General features: G+C 44.4%; 1 protein-coding gene and 1 long non-coding RNA gene across 9 annotated transcripts in view; one reads left to right on the top strand and one right to left on the bottom strand.

Moving 5' to 3' along the window:
* The window catches only part of numb (NUMB endocytic adaptor protein), a 107,084-nt gene extending 96,238 nt beyond the window's left edge, over window positions 1-10,846 (top strand). For 2 of the 8 annotated variants that reach the window (XM_083632804.1, XM_083632801.1), the window contains 6 exons: window positions 3,084-3,224; window positions 4,356-4,560; window positions 4,948-5,250; window positions 8,247-8,387; window positions 9,361-9,495; window positions 9,690-10,846. In XM_083632804.1, coding sequence (XP_083488930.1) covers window positions 3,084-3,224; window positions 4,356-4,560; window positions 4,948-5,250; window positions 8,247-8,387; window positions 9,361-9,495; window positions 9,690-10,441 — 1,677 coding nt within the window. In that variant the 3' untranslated portion in view covers window positions 10,442-10,846. Of the gene's footprint in view, window positions 1-3,083; window positions 3,225-4,355; window positions 4,561-4,947; window positions 5,251-8,219; window positions 8,388-9,360; window positions 9,496-9,689 lie in introns of all 8 variants that reach the window. The other 6 variants (XM_083632803.1, XM_083632799.1, XM_083632802.1 and 3 more) reach the window with 5 other exon arrangements.
* A 2,853-nt stretch (window positions 10,847-13,699) lies between these two features.
* LOC310774060 lies at window positions 13,700-16,487 on the bottom strand. The gene is made up of 3 exons (XR_014552575.1): window positions 16,362-16,487; window positions 15,918-16,061; window positions 13,700-15,711 (listed from the first exon to the last, which is right to left on the bottom strand). It is a non-coding gene; the product is annotated as an uncharacterized lncRNA (long non-coding RNA).
* Window positions 16,488-16,822: the final 335 nt, after the last annotated feature.

Below are 16,822 nucleotides of genomic sequence, written 5' to 3'. Positions count from 1 at the left end.
AGTTTCACAACACGCCTTAGGGGCTCGTCCTCCTTCAGTGCAGTAGCCTACTATAGTAGTTCCACTGAGGGTTTGTTCTACTGCGTCTGGGGTTTAGGCCTGCAGGCAGACCCGCGTCGTCTGTCTCACGGAGCTGGGCACACAAAGATAAAATAATAAAAATGGAGCGGGACTTAACTGAAGGAGGGGGGAAGCGCACCTCCACCCCTCCGCTTTCACACAGCGCGTCTCCCGCTGTCGCTCTTGTCCCCTCTCTCCCTCGCAGGCGCAGCTCGTACGAGCTGGGATCTCAGCGTTCCCCTGGCTGGTCCCACACGTCCAAGCGGTCTCGTTCCTCCGCCTCTCGGGTCTCAGGTTCTGCTCGACTCGTCCGTGCCCCTCGTGTTCTCCGGCGTCTCTTCTAAGCACAGCTTACACACCCTGCTTCTGCCGCACTCTGACTTCGTTCGTCTGGAGGAGGAATGGCAGCTGAAACAGAAAGAGACTGGGGAGCTCTCACCCCACCTGCGGCTCCCAGCTCATGGGGGAGCGGCTTCCGGGGCCTTCCCCCCCTCTCCCTCTCACCCGTGCATCAGCCACGGTGCGACCTTAGGTACGCGAGGGAGAGGAGGTACCTTGGCCGTCCCAGCCAAAGCCGCCCCCACCAACTCTTACCTAAACCGCAGGCAGGGCTGAATACTGCTCCCCAGCTCCGCCATTCCTCCTCTCGACTTGTTCACGTCAGTCCTCCATATCAGCACGCTTCCAGGCTCCCTCTCTCTGCCTCTGTGGGTCTGTCCGTCTCACACCAGCTCTGCATCTCCTAATGAACAGTCCGGAGCAATTGAGGGAACCGCCCACAGAGCCCGTGCACTAATCACAGCCACTGTGCCCCAGATTAATTAAGAGTCCCGCGAAAAGAGAGAAAACTCCCCTTCCAGACAGTGCCACCCCCAGGTTAACCATCACCCCCACATTTCTACCACACACCAATGCATCACCCTGTGACACCTACCTATATTATACAACGGTCAAAACAGTTAATTAATTTTAATCGGTTACATTCTTAACGGCAGTTAACCGACTACCGGTTAATCATTAACATCCCTAGTTCCGACCCACCTCGAAGCCGAGTCAGCTTAATCCATTCAGAGAACAAAATCAACCTGATCTGTATACCCTGGTTGGACCTTGGTCTGAAAGGGGTATAAAAGTGGTTCAAAGGTTCAAAATACTTTAATGTCCCCGAGGGGCAATTTGGTTCACAGTAAGTATTCCAACACTTTACAGACAACACAGGACATAATGTACATACATACAACATACCCCCAACACAACACAAATAAAAAAGTAAACACTGACACCATGTATCATGGAAGAAAAGGGAAAAAAGCGAAAGAAAAAGTGGCACAATGACAGCAGGGGTTATACTTTGTTCAGCAGACTAATAGCAGATAGAACAAAGGAGGATCTGAATCTATTAGTGCTTCCTCTGGGAAGACTAAACGTACGCCCTGATGGAAGCAGTTGGAACTCAGCATATAAAGGATGCTGAGGATCCAAAACAATAGACTCTGCCCTAGAGATGACCCTCACTTCATACAGGTGCTGAAGGTCATTACATGTAACACCAGTAATCTTGCAACACAGCTTGACGATCTTTCCCAGTCTGTTCTTGTTTTTAAGACTAATACTGCCAAACCAGAAAACCATATTGAAGGAAATCACAGACTCACAACAAAGTGCTAGACTCTAATGTGTGATCGTCAGTACTGCTCGGGTCTTTGAGCATGTGCTCACACTTTACGCTTCATATCAACTATTGGCTATGAAAACGGAAAAAGGTGGTCCATCCATCTAGTAGGATGACTAAGTAATATTAAAGTAGTCACAAGAACATGAGGAAGATTGTTTCTATCCCAATTCAAAAAGGCTTCATCAGGCTACATCAATCAATAAATCAATCAATTTTATATTTATATGGCGCCAAATAATGAGTCATCTCAAGGCGGATGCTAAGATCAAATGCTAGCTTCTCCCAAAACAATGCTACAGCCAGTAATTTTAAATTTGAAATATCCTTTGCGGAATTCATTTCTGATTTTATTGTGGCTTGTTTTGGCTATGTGCGGCTTTGTGCGCTGTGCGCCGGTGGAAAACACTGAAAGCTTATTACACCTAATTAATGAACGGAAAGCAAATGATTTTTCTTTTCTTTTCTACTACTTTTCTACTGCAGTACGGCACGGCGGCCTGCTACAGCACCATGCAAAGTTCACTAGCGGTGAAAACTAGGCTACAATCACTTAAATAAAATATAAACTGACGCTCACTCAGGAAAACCGTTGATTTCTTTTATTTTACATGATGACCATAGTGCAGCCAGACGCTTACGTTGTTATAGACGATGGCCGTGCACAGGGAGGTGGAGATAGTCTCACAAAAGCCATGCCAGGAGATTCCCTTATGGCTGCCACACGGCTGGCAGAGGAGCGCGCAGCCAAATGCACCGTGGCGCCAGGTATGACAGCATGTTGTGCGAAAAGAGCGTGATTCAAGGACGTGTTTACTGCTGCATTCATGTGCTGCATTAATGCACAGCAGTTTCCACAACTCTCTAAGAAAATGCTTAGCCTAATACAGGATTTATTCATACTCCAATCCACTCTTATTCTGAGGCTAGTGATGAATTAACCATATAAACGCTAACAGAACTATAGGATACTATGTTCATTTCTCATGTTAAATTGTGTTGTTTTGCATTCATTAATAATTATTAATACCACCAAATAATACACTAAGCGTCAGGTTGGGTTATAACTTATAGGGTTTAATTTATATTTCTCCTTGATGCATAAAAAAATAAAATAAATCAATTTCCCGGGATAGAGTGCTTCTTTTCCCGGAATTTGAAATGTCTCATTGTCGGGGAAAAATATCAAACCCAACTACTCACTATGCCACCCTCCTACCCACAAACCTTACTACTCACTATGCCACCCTCCTACCCACAAACCTTACTACTCACTATGCCACCCTCCTGCCCACGTTCTGAAACTCATTTAACCCTGTAATGAGCTAAATGTGTTGCACTCCAATTGCAGGACCTGCTTCTGGACCAGACAATAGAGAAAGTATCGTTCTGCGCTCCGGACCGGAACTTTGAGCGGGCGTTCTCTTACATCTGCAGGGACGGCACCACGCGGCGCTGGATCTGCCACTGTTTCATGGCCATCAAGGACTCGGTAAGAACTGGTTACAAAAAGCCTAAGCCTCAGTGTGTGTGAAGGCAAGGACATCTGTTTACAATATAACTTTATCTACAGTGTGGGTGGCCTACTGTCTGAATAACAGACAGCAGCACATAATGCATAGTCAAACTTAATTCATGTGAAAAGCATCAAAATGGCACACATGATTCTTTGTAGGTATTGATAGATCTTTACGATACAAGTTTCTTATTCAATGATCTTCACTTACTGAAAGACATTAATGACAGTAATGTGGAAATTGGGCTGACAATTACGCGTTAAATTAGAATAATCAATAATAAATATAGAGATCCACAGTTAGTATTTTAGAGGAATATGTTTTCTCTCGCAATGGTGGTGAATACAGAGTAGGGCTGCACAATATGGACCAAAAATCATATCTCTGTATTTTTAGGCAGAATGGTGAGACACTATATATCTTTTTTGTTTGTTTTACGAAGTGAGCTAATTGTTCAGTTGTAACTTGGTGCATCACAGAATATTTTGAGAGAATGATCAATATTCATCAGCAATGTGAATATAATGACTGGGTAAAGGCAAAGAACACTCTGGTAAGTTCAGAAAATGACATCACTTTACTGTAATGCAGCCTTTAAAACCAGGGAATACGTATGCCATATCACGACATTACGATATCCACAATCTAACACAGGGGAGACCTTGAATGCCAGAAGGAGACCGACCGTATCATGATTTCTTGTAGGGATGCACGATATATCAGCAATCATATCGGTATCGGCCGATGTTAGTCATTTTTGAACATATCGGCATCGGTCTGAAGTTGCAATGTTAAAATCGGTTATCGGTATCAGCCAAAATGTTCCCATTTAGAGGAAACAATGTGGTAAATCTATGATATATGGGCTTTTCCAAATGTTTTGGAAATAAAGAAATGCATTACTTTTTCAAATTCACAGTGTTTACATGTGTTTTTCAGGATGTACAAAATGTTATTATCATAGAAATGTGTTTTTATACAGGTCATATCGACATCGGTAAATATCGGTTAACGGCCATTACACCAATGTTAATATGGGTTATCGTTATCGGCCAAAAAATTTACAGTATATCGGTGCATCCCTAATTTCTTGTTCTCTCCTGCAGGGCGAGCGGCTGAGCCATGCTGTGGGATGTGCGTTCGCCGCCTGTCTGGAGCGAAAGCAGAAACGCGAGAAGGAGTGTGGCGTCACGGCGACCTTTGATGCCAACAGAACCACCTTCACCCGCGAGGGCTCGTTTCGCGTTACCACGGCGACAGAGGCGGCAGAGCGCGAAGAGGTGATGAGACAGCTACAGGATGGCAAGAAAGGTCTGTATTTGTAGTCCCGTTCCCTGATCTGGGATATCTTATGTTACCCATACATTAGCTGAGACAGGTCAGTGTTAGATATCTGCCATTTGGGGGGGAAACTGACACCCCGACAAAACAACAGAAGATGTACTGTACATCAAAGTGAAAATCATCAAATCCATCAAAGATTTTTTTTTTTTTGCTTAAAATATGAAAAGAGGGGATTTATTTTGTCCTGTTCTTGAAATATTGAATGATTAAATTCAGGCGGCAAACGTCTTCTGCAAATTAATTTGTGATGTTTTTTTCAATGAGACCCTTAATTTGGGTTTGCTTGCAATTTGTGGACCAAGCTGTTCCTTTCGTTGGTGGATTATTGTCTGAACTTCTCCCATCCTCCCACAGCGGAGACAGATGTGAAGGCTGCGCATCCTGTGAGCTCTGCCTGTGCAACAAACCCCTGTGCCCCCCAGTCGGGAGGCTCCCCATCCCCCTCGTCCTCCCCGCCCCTCTCTGCAGCCACCCTGGGGCCCCAGGCCGTACCCCGCAGACACGCGACCGCAGAGGTCCTGGCCAGGCAGGGCTCCTTCAGAGGCTTCCCAGCCCTCAGCCAAAAGACTTCTCCCTTCAAGCGACAGCTGTCCCTGCGCATGAACGAGCTACCCTCCAACATGCAGCGCAAGTCTGACTTCCCCGCCAAAAACACAGGTGAGTCAGGACTCCTGGCCTAACCATATCAGGATTGTATGCTTACTGTATTAGGTGGCAGTAGCACTGGTGCTAGTAAGCTAAAACATTTCACTAGCACAAAGACAAATTTAGTAGCACACACAGGTGGTGGTTAAACATGTGATGCCTTATTTGTCAAAATTCATTAGCTCATATACTGTAGATACGGATGGGTATTGTTAAGATTTTAACGGTAGCCTACTACTACTAGCTACTGATGCTGCTTATCGATCTGGTACTTTAACAGTTTTCTTATCGGTTCTTTTTGTTAAATTAAGAATATAAATTGCTTTATTTACCAAAACAGTTGCAAAATCTTTAAATGGATGTGTTCATAAATTCAATCTGACCATTTGATCTTAGACCAGAGCACTCTGGACAGAGTGCTCCGATATATAAAATATAAAGAAGAGAGAACTCCCGCACACTGTCTCCACTTGCAAATGAAGGTTTATTAAACAAAATAATAACTTTTCGGTACAACGACCTTCATCAGATTCTTCTTACAGAATAAGAGGAGGGACCCAGTTAAATAGGCTGGTAGACCTATGCATGTACCAATCAGATCACACTACACCCTGGCATCATGATTGAAGACAACCTGAATGGGGAATGGCACGTATGGAGAAGACTGACACTGCAGCAGCAATAAAGCAAAATAAATTACAAAAAATAGCAATAATGCAGATACACATGTCATATACGATTAATGCAACACACACTTCATCAGTAATTCCAAGTATCGTACATGGTCTAGGAAATAAATATCACAAGGCAGAGTCACAGGATAAAAATATAGGCTGTGATTCTGGTGGGAGCTAGGGAAAATCTTCCTAGAATTTGTCTCTAGAAGAGAAGAGAGGAAACGGGATTAGAAAAAGATATATATGCAAGTGGAGACAGTGTGCGGGAGTTCTCTCTTCTTTGGATTTGATTTGGTTTTGCCTTTCTCCGACGCACCTGTTGAGTTTAGGTGTGCAGAAGTTGTGCTCCTTCAAACTCACAAAATATGATGCAGTATTTATTATTCATTAAACTATCGTGCATTAACGTTTATGTAGCAATAATAAATAGGAAATCACCCGTGCGAGTCGATACATATTTCTTTTGGCACAGAATAATTTTCAGTAGCATTATGCTAGGAAAACTGTAGCACTGTACAGCCCTGCATATACTCAACTCTTTTGGTTTCCATCCATTTCACTGATACCATAATAAAGAAAGAAATTCACCCTAAAACACTTTAAAACGGCCACCGATAAATGTAAATGACGTGATGTAACGTCAAACGTCATTTTCAGCACAGCTATAATATCTATCTACCATCTCAATCCGGCCCCCAAGAAAACAAAACAACCCCCAAAATGTCAATAAAAGACAGCAGTTAAGATAAATCTCATCCGCTACAGCCATTTGATTTGTATCACTATGATATCAGGAGAATAACAGCAGAAATTACCAATCACAGCGGGAGAGAGGGTTAAAAATAGACTCCCATGAAAATCAGGAGTGTTGGCAGTTAGGAGTCCAATGTGTGACCCTTTATGTAAGTCAGTATGGCCCTCTGGAAAGAAAATTGCCCACCCCCATGTTTTAGATTTTAAAACATCATTGGTAAACATTAGGATTCTGTGTCCGTCCATCAGAGTGAAAAAGTGAGGGCTTTTCTCCAGAGCAGACATTTACAACCAGTGTTGGGGGTAACTCATTACAAAAGTAACATATTACATGTAATATATTACTTTTAGCAGTAACTCAGTAATATAACTTATTACTAATAGGATTTCAGTAATATTATACCAGTTACTTTATCAAGTAACTCAAGTTACAAATGTAGTTACATTTTATTAAATCAAAGCACAAAAAGATACAATCATTTCCTAATCAAACTGTTTGTTTTTATGCAAATAACCACTATAGATGACAATAACAAAGGAAAAGAATAACATTTAGAATTTTGGATTGTTTACACTGACTTCAAGGTGGTTGAAATACTTTTTCGGGATGGTTCCGGCCGGGGCAGCGATGTCATTCTGCTGCTGCTGTTGTTTTGGTAAAAGTAATGCAAAAGTAGTGTAATAAGTAACGAGTTACTCTACACAGAAAGTAATATTGTAAAGTAACTTATTACTTTCAAATGAAAGTAACTAGTAATATGTAGTATATTACATTTTGAAAGTAACTTGCCCAACACTGTTTACAACAGATGTTCAACAGTCATACAGGGAGAAACCCATCGTGGAAGCCAATTTCTCACCTGACACTAGCCTCACCATGCAATGTAGCTACAGCTAGCATCTTTGATAGCAAGTAAAATACAACAGCCGCTGCTTCAATGGCTCTCTTGTACTTTTAACAACCGCCACAGAACACTGAGGCATTGTTTTCTCTCCACTCTCACTTTTTTAGCAACTAAAAAAACAAACAAACTAATACCACACTATTCCTATTGCTGCTGTTCTCGCAGCCTACATGTAGAACCTACAGCTGAATGCAACAAGTTGACACCTGTTCTCTGGGGGTTGTTGAAAGTCATTCTGGGAAATGTAGGAAATCACTAACTGAAGTAGAAGTAGGCAAGACTGTAGACAGAGTGTAAGTTCTCCCAAAAAAGTAAATCACATTGAACATCACAAATGGATTATATTTAACAGGGTAAGAGTTAGAGTGTATTTTCCCCTTTAACACTTAACGCATACAGTCAGTGAAGAAGGCAGCAGGCTGAAACATCTAGCTATGCCACAAAACATCTTGATGAAATTAATCAAATTGAATAGTTGAATTATCCTGAATGCGGTCAGGTTTTTTAAATCCATTTTAGAGTTTTTGGGATCAGCACCATTTTTGCAGTCTTTGAAAGAAGAAACTACCGTATTCTTGCATGAGCCCATTGCCTACATATAATTATATTGTGTGTGCTGTCGTGGCTTTTATTTTATTTCGTGTAGAAGCTTCCTCTGGTGTCCCCCCTCCAGTCCCAGAGGTAGGAGAGAGCGACAGCATCAGCTCACTGTGCACTCAGATCACCACAGCATTCAGCGGGCCCCCAGAGGACCCCTTCTCCTCTGCCCCCATGCCCAAACCTGCCTCGTCCCCACAGTCTCCTGTGGCACCAGGTAACCAAACCTCTGCTGAGATCCTTCTTTATGTCATGTGTGGAACAGGGCATCCACACTGCCAGCAGCTCAGTTGATGGGTTGCTTTATTCTGACTCATTTTAGGTGGTGCAAGAGGCTGAGATTGTGGTATCGTGCAAATACAGTCTTGAAGAGGCAATTCTCTATTTTTGCTTCTCTAGTATTGCCGTCTTGAACTTATGTCATTTTTAGGAGTCGACATAGCTAGCTGAAAAGGACTAATTAAATTAATTGAAAATAAACACACACACAAAAAACAATCAAATTACTTTCAAGTTGACCATCAACCTCCAAACATCGTTTTTGAGACATTTATTTCTGTAGTCTTTCAAATAAATGTTTTAGAGAACTGGGCAACTTTAATGGCTGTAATAAACTTTTCTGCCTTTTTGCACTTGCCATATTGTCCATAGAACAAAATCGCATCAGTAGGGAAACAATGAAGCACGCAAATTGGCTGTTGCTGGCCAGTGACTGACAACCCATCCACACACCACTTTCTACTGACAACCATCCATACACCACTTTCTACTGACAACCATCCACACACCACTTTCTACTGACAACCATCCACACACCACTTTCTACTGACAACCATCCACACATCACTTTCCACTGACAACCATCCATACACCACTTTCTACTGACAACCATCCACACATCACTTTCTACTGACAACCATCCACACATCGGTTTCCCTGGTCGCTCAGCTCTATAGATGAATGGATTAAATAAATACATTGAAATTAATTTGGTGATTTTCTCGATTGTGTTGCTGTCAGTCTGAACGCACCGTCCGAGAGTATGCCTGCATAACTTTTTCTCATACCGTAGTTTTAATCACAGCATTTATTTTGTATGTGTGACTAACACATGTAAAGACTGTTAATTGCATGGGGATGTTCTGCATGTCTTGCCTGTACTAGCTTCTTCTATCTCTTATCTGCTGTAGTGAACGGCACAGCTCCCGCCTTCTCTGTTGCTGTTTCTACTGCTAACCCCCCAGTTCTGCCCCCTCCTCTGCCTGCTCGAGACACTAACCCCTGGGCTAAGACTCCAGCGGGGGCCCCTGCCTTGGCCCAGCCAGGTAAGAAACTCTGAAGGGAGGCTCTAATGTCAGGTTTGCATGTCACAGGATGCACTGAGAGTACACTATTTACATGAAAAATAAGTGATATGAATATTCCACTGTCCAAAGTGTGTATTTGAGCTACTGCATGTGTGAGGTTCTGTTGTCCTTGTACTGTATCACTTGTGCTCATTTTACCCACTCTCTCCCAGCAGACTGGTCATCCCCCACTCCGGTGATAGTGGTCCCCCCCACATCTTCCCCAGCCATGCCCTCTCACAGACGCACGCCATCAGAGGCCGATCGGTGGTTGGAGGAAGTAACCAAGTCTGTCCGAGCCCCGCAGGCCAATCCGATCATGGCAGCAGCCTCGCCTCCTATCCAGCCGTTTGCTGCCCCCATGCCTATGCCTGTGCCGTCTGTGACCCCCGTGGCCTTCATGTCCTCGTTGCCCTCCGTGGTGCCCATGTTGCCCCCTCGCCAGCCCGCCTACCACGCCCAGGCCCCGGCCTCCTACCCGATGCCCAATGGGCTGCCGTTCGGCCAGCTCAGCATGCCCGTGGTCGGCATCACTCCGTCGCAGATGGTGGCTAACGTGTTTGGCTCGGCCACGCAACCCCAGCCGTACCCCATCCCGGCCTCCACAATACCCCAGTACGATGCCCAGGGCGTCGGTCACGTCAGCCCGTTCAGCAAGCCCCCACAATCGGCCGCTGTGAATCCTGTTCCCCTCCACCCATCCAACGGTAGCGTGACCTTCAACGGGGCGGATAACTGGGCCACTCCCCACCAGCTCGCTCTGTCCTCCCAAGCCCCACAGCCCCAGCCTCAGCCCCAGCCACAGGCGGACGCATTCGAGGCCCAGTGGGCGGCGCTGGAGAGCCGCTCGCGCCAGCGCACCACGCCCTCGCCCACGAATCCCTTCTCCACTGAGCTGCACAAGACCTTTGAGATCCAGCTCTGAAGGCTGGTACTGTTTGGGAGAATCAAAGATCAGAAAGGACAGGGTAGTGTGGAGGCTATTTGGTTGATTGAGCAGACAGGGAAAAAGACTGGAGAGGAGAGGAGAATGTCCTCCCGCCTCTCTCTCTCCCTCTCTCTGCTCCAGTGGACAAGCTGAGCAGGGTGGAAAGGAATTGGCAGACGATGCAATGGGTGAATCCACAGGGAGCAGAACTCTGCACAGCAGAACTCTGCACAGCAGTGGACAAAATAAAGGGTGCAGCTCACCAGGCATTTCATTAGCATCGTCTGTTTAGTTTTGTTCTTGCTTCGGGGCGGTGTGGTCATCATTACCCTGTGGGGCGGTGTGATCATCATTACCCTGTGGGGCGGTGTGATCATCATTACCCTGTGGGGCGGTGTGGTCGTCATTACCCTGTGGGGCGGTGTGGTCGTCATTACCCTGTGGGGCGGTGTGATCATCATTACCCTGTGGGGCGGTGTGGTCGTCATTACCCTGTGGGGCGGTGTGATCATCATTACCCTGTGGGGCGGTGTGGTCGTCATCACCCTGTGGGGCGGTGTGATCATCATCATTACCCTGTGGGGCGGTGTGGTCGTCATTACCCTGTGGGGCGTTGTGGTCGTCATCACCCTGTGGGGCGGTGTGGTCGTCATCACCCTGTGGGGCAGTGTGATCATCATCACCCTGTGGGGCGGTGTGGTCATCATTACCCTGTGGGGCATTGTGATCATCATCACCCTGTGGGGCAGTGTGATCATCATCATTACCCTGTGGGGCGGTGTGATCATCATCATTACCCTGTGGGGCGGTGTGGTCGTCATCACCCTGTGGGGCATTGTGATCATCATCACCCTGTGGGGCAGTGTGATCATCATCACCCTGTGGGGCGGTGTGATCATCATCACCCTGTGGGGCATTGTGATCATCATCACCCTGTGGGGCGGTGTGATCATCATCACCCTGTGGGGCGGTGTGGTCGTTATTACCCTGTGGGGCGGTGTGGTCGTTACCCTGTGGGGCGGTGTGGTCGTCATTACCCTGTGGAATAGCGGTGGCAAGCCGCACCCAGCCCCCCCTCTGAGCCCTGCCACTCATCCAGGTGAGGCGGTTCCTGGCCCCACCCCCCGTCCCGCTTGGTCCAGCTCCCAGCTCCCCCTGCTGGCAGGAGACGAGACCTCCCTCACCCGGCAGAGGGACTTGCAGCACTGAGAGAACTAAGCTTCCCGACGAGAAGTTCTCATTAATAACTTCACAATCAGAAGAATAAAGTGAGAGAATGCCAAAATCTTTATTTTTATGCATCAAGTATATTTTAAATAGCTTTGGAATCTAACAGAAGAGTTGTAAGTAATCTTGCCAAAGGCACAGGCTAGCTACAATGAGATGAGTGGATGTGCGTGTATACAAGAAATGACCATATATATTATACATGAATATATATAAATATATCTATAAAGATTCTATACTGTACACACAGCTCACAGCAGTGCTAATTTTTAATGTGATGTAAAGAGAGATTGTGTGAAGGGACAGCTGCTTTACTTTTGTGTTTTTGTCTTAGTTTTTGTTTTTTGAAGAAAAATTGACGTCTATTGCATCCTGTGATTGGATGTGCTGCCTCTCACTGTAAATAGGGTTTCATTGCAGCAACAATCAACATGGACCCAGCAATGGTGGTGGTGCCCAACTGGTTGCCTCTCCGACCAGTGCTTTGCTTTCTCTTCAATGATCAGTTTTGATGACTTTAGTGCTCATCAGTTCTTAACATTTACTTCCTCTGTCTTCATTGTCATTCTTTTCTTTTTTTACGCAATGGGTAGTGTTGGGTGGTTCCCATTTCTCCATCTCGTATTATTTTTTAAGTAGTTGATTTCAAATTTTCAATTTTGCACAAGCACTAAAGTAGATGATTTGACATCACAGGTGACTATGATCACCAGTTGATGCTGGTGATCTTAGTTAATTTAAAATAGATGATTTGACATCACAGGTGACTATGATCACCAGTTGATGCTGGTGATCTTAGTTAGTTTTGGCTGCAGTAACAGAGAAGCTGTGGCCTAAAGCCGGGCCTTCCTACCCGGACCTCCATCAACGGTACTGACCGTTTGGTCTGCTGTTCAGAGCAGAACCACAGGGAGATTAATTTGTTTCCTCTCTCATTGTCTGATTCCTCCGTCATGTTTTTTATTTTTTTTAATCAAACCTGTGAATATGATCTGTTCTCTGATCTATTTTATTTCCATTTTGTAATTATGTCATTACTTTATTCCACTTCTTTCCAGAAATATTGAAGCTAAAAGATTGAATAAATTGATGGTGGTAGAGGAAAATTGGTCTGTGTGTTCTTTTCTGAATACTGTCATGTTACATGATGTTTTATATCTACAGCATACTGTGAAATCTCCTTAGCAATTTGTTTATTTTTTTAGTGATTGCAAAGGACCAAATGTCAGGGAAAATGTTGTATGGGGTTATGTCTACAAACAATAGCCTGTGATCACTTTGAATTAAATTGAGAATACATGGTAAATTCCAGTTCACTTCACTTCTTCCCCCCCCCCCCCCCCTCTCAATATTTTATTTTTCAATATATGACCTGCTCTATCAAAATCAGTCACATTGACCCCGAAACACATTTGAGTTTAAGAGAAGTTAAGCTTTCTGGTGCTATCAAAATGATCTGTGTACTCCAAAGATTGAGTGAGAAGCATCCCTTTGTCTTGACTGTTTCCAAACTGAGAAAAACAGCATCAAAGATTGACAAAGTAAACTAGTTCTGCTTGTCACTTATTTTATCAAAACTATATTTAACATTAGAATTTCACAATAATCTTTACACAGAATGAAAGCCAAGGCTTTATTTTGCTAAAATCTGGTGAAACCCCAAAACAGCCTAAATCAATCAATATTTTTTTCATAAAATCACATTTCTACACAAGCCAGTGCTACATGTGACTGATTTTGTCAGAGCAGGTCACATATTTGATTCTTGGAACAATACACACACCAAAAATGAACAAGCTCAGACACAGGAAAAGAAAAAGGTGGTATTTGTGATGTTAAACTTGAGTTTAATTTCATTGAACTAAAATTCAACTATATGAATTTCCAATTCAATCCTCATTCAGTTTCCTGTTGAAATGTGAAAAGCACTACAGTGTAGTGCTTTTCACATTTCAATTCCTCCACTGAATTGGAGTTCATTCATGAACTGCTGCTGTGTACCTGAGAATGATTGTTCCTAGCCCTGCCTGCCCTGTCGCAGGTGTAACGTCATCACTTTGCTGTTCCAAACATCGTCTCTAGGGGGCAGTATTTACTAGATCATTGGTTCCCAAACTGTGGTCATCCGCGGGGCTCCGCCTGGTGGTCCGCCAGAGAATTGATTTTTATGCATCCGCCGGCGATAGCCAGGCCGGAGGCATTATGGATCCGGGTTGTCCGTACGCATGTCCGTACGATGTTTGTTAACGCGATATCTGAGGAACGCCTTGACGGAATTTCATCAAATTTGCCTCAAACATCGACTTAGACTCAAGGATGATCTGATTAGATTTTGGTGGTCAAAGGTCAAGGTGAGCTCTCGAACGCCATTTTCAAGCTTGTTAACGTGATATCTCAGGAATGCCTTGACGGAATTTAATCAAACATGTCTCAAACATCGACTTGGACTCAAGGGTGAACTGATTAGATTTTCGTGGTCAAAGGTCATGGTCACTGTGACCTCACAAATGCCATTCCCAAGTTCGTTAAAGCGATATCTCAAGAACGGCTTGATGGAATTTCTGCCAATTTGGCTCAAACGTCGACTTGGGCGCAAGGATGAATGAATTACATTTTGGTGATCAAAGGTCAAGGTCACTGTGACCTCTCCAACGCCATTTTCAAGCTTGTTAACGCCATATCTCAGGAATGCCTTGACAGAATTTCATCAAATTTGCCTCAAACATTAAGTTGGCCTCAAGTATGAACTGATAACATTTTGGTGGTCAAAGTTCAAGGTCACTGTGACCTCACACACCCAATTTCCAAGCTCTGTAACGCAACATCACAGGAGCGCCTTGATGGAATTTCTTCCAATTTGCCTCAAATGGCGATTTGGACTCAAGAATGAACTAATGGCAGAGGCATAAGTCTGCGTTGCGGTCGTTCTAGTTTATATATTTTTTTTTATAGACAACAGTTTGTACATATACACATTAACCCTGAGGAGTAGCCGGATTGGGCCAATTTTCAGAAATATCGCGATGGTTAAATCAGCAAATTTTCCCCCAGGGAAATTTGGTTTGGTACATAGTTTGGGAAGCCCTGTACTAGATATGACAGCCAAGAGAGGTAACGGGAGACAGCAGGTAACATTAGGCCAATGTCTCTAGTGATTGCCAACTATTTTTGGCTATAAAATATACACTCAAAAGCAGTTGCACAAGTCCATGGGTTCAGTGCCATCAGATGAACGTCCATGGGTGAAAACCTACATGTACAGTAACATTATGACATCACTGAAGCTGAGGACAAGAAGCACTCTGTAGGTATTCCCTCTCTACAGGCACAATTGGCCGTGTCTGCGGGTGGGAAGCCGGTGGGGTTTGAGTCCTCTGGTCAGTCGGGGTGCCTGTCTGGGGGGGAGCGGAACGTGGGAATAGTGTGATCCTCCCACACGCTACGTCCTGCCGGTGAAACTCCCCGCTGTCAGGTGAAAAGAAGCAGCTGGTGACTGCATGTGTATCGGAGGAAGCATGTACCCGTCTACAACTGGCAGAGGGGGTGGGGCAACGACCAGGACAGCAGGGGGCAATTGCCCAAGGAATTGGGCAATTGGGGAGAAAATGTATATTAACATTTTAATTCCACATTGTGGGGTTTTTACCCCCTTAATAATCATGCTCCCTCAAACATGCAGGCTGCTCTCTAGGGAAAGACACCTGTGCAGCAAGTCTGGCACGGACATTGTTTCCAGAGAGCTCCTGATCATCATCATCATCATCAGGAACGTTCCCACAAACTTCTTCATCCTCCTTGTGATGCTCCTTCTCCAGTGTCACAGTCACAGATGCCACACCTTCAGTTGACTGTGGTAAGGGGAAACGCTCCTTGATGCCTGTCCTGGAGAAGCTCTCCCACTCTGTTTCTCTTCAGGTTCTCACCAATCATCACCTCTTCACCAGCCTCTTGTTTCACCCGCTTCAGTTTCCTTTCTCTCTCCCGTTTTTGTTTCCTGTAGCTTGTGCCCTGAGATCTGCCCTCTCGATGTTGTCGAGAACCTAAAAGATTAGATCATAGAACTTAGTATAGGCTACTACAGTACAACGCATGCAATTGCTGGTGTTGTAGCTGTCATAGATTGTGTTGCATAGTTGATTACTCTACTGTTGACAAAATGTGATATTGTAAGTCGTTTTGAATAAAAGCATCTGCCAAATGACGTAATGTAAATGTAATGTAATGTGTCTTATACAACAGTCCCAACCTTTTCATTTAGAGCTGTGACACCAGTCAATCTCCTATCCAGCTCATCCTCCGGGTCCTGAACTTCAAACTTTGCTTCCATCACCTCTGGGAGACGGGGATGTTGTTTGAAAAGAAGATAGTACGGACTTTCCTGTGTAGAGCTCTGTTTTTTTCCAGAAAGTGTTTGAAATGCATGAATGAATGCAAGATCCCACTCACTCACTATACAACAACAGTTTAGGTCATTTTAGATGCTATACACCACCTACAAAAAGCAATCGCACTAAAATATGTTATTATTTATCAATTAGTGGTTTCCACTAAAACACACACACACACACACACACACACACACACACACACACACACACACACACACACACACACACACACACACACACACACACACACACACACACACACACACACACACACACACACACACACACACACACACACACACCTGCTTTGCAGTGTTGATCCCATGTACAATGGCCTGCAGATGCATGTCCCAACCAATCATGGTGTTCCTCGGCATATTTCCTGAGGGCATGCTTTAGGCTTTGGGTGGTGTGCTCGTCCTTCACCATAAAAATTACACACTGAAATGACTCCACACACAATCCAAGCAGACAAACGATTGACTGTTTGAACAACGATGAGCTATGCATTTTGTGTTGTAGAGATTTCTGTGACAACTGGGTACAGAGAAATGCAAAGCACACGAGTAGCCTAAACATACACAGCATATAAAATATCCATTATTGATTGTGATGTCCTTTTAACAAAAAGTGTATAAAGTAAAGTGTGTCCCAGGACACAAACAAGTGGATGTACGGTATAAGCACTGACCTAAGGATATAACACATTAAGTGGATGTACGGTATAACCACTGACCTAAGGATATAACACTTACTTGGCCAT

This window comes from Poromitra crassiceps, assembly GCF_964638095.1.
Source record: "Poromitra crassiceps genome assembly, chromosome: 3".
In the NCBI taxonomy this organism is placed as follows: domain Eukaryota; kingdom Metazoa; phylum Chordata; class Actinopteri; order Beryciformes; family Melamphaidae; genus Poromitra; species Poromitra crassiceps.
This window is presented reverse-complemented; position numbering and strand designations above follow the sequence as displayed.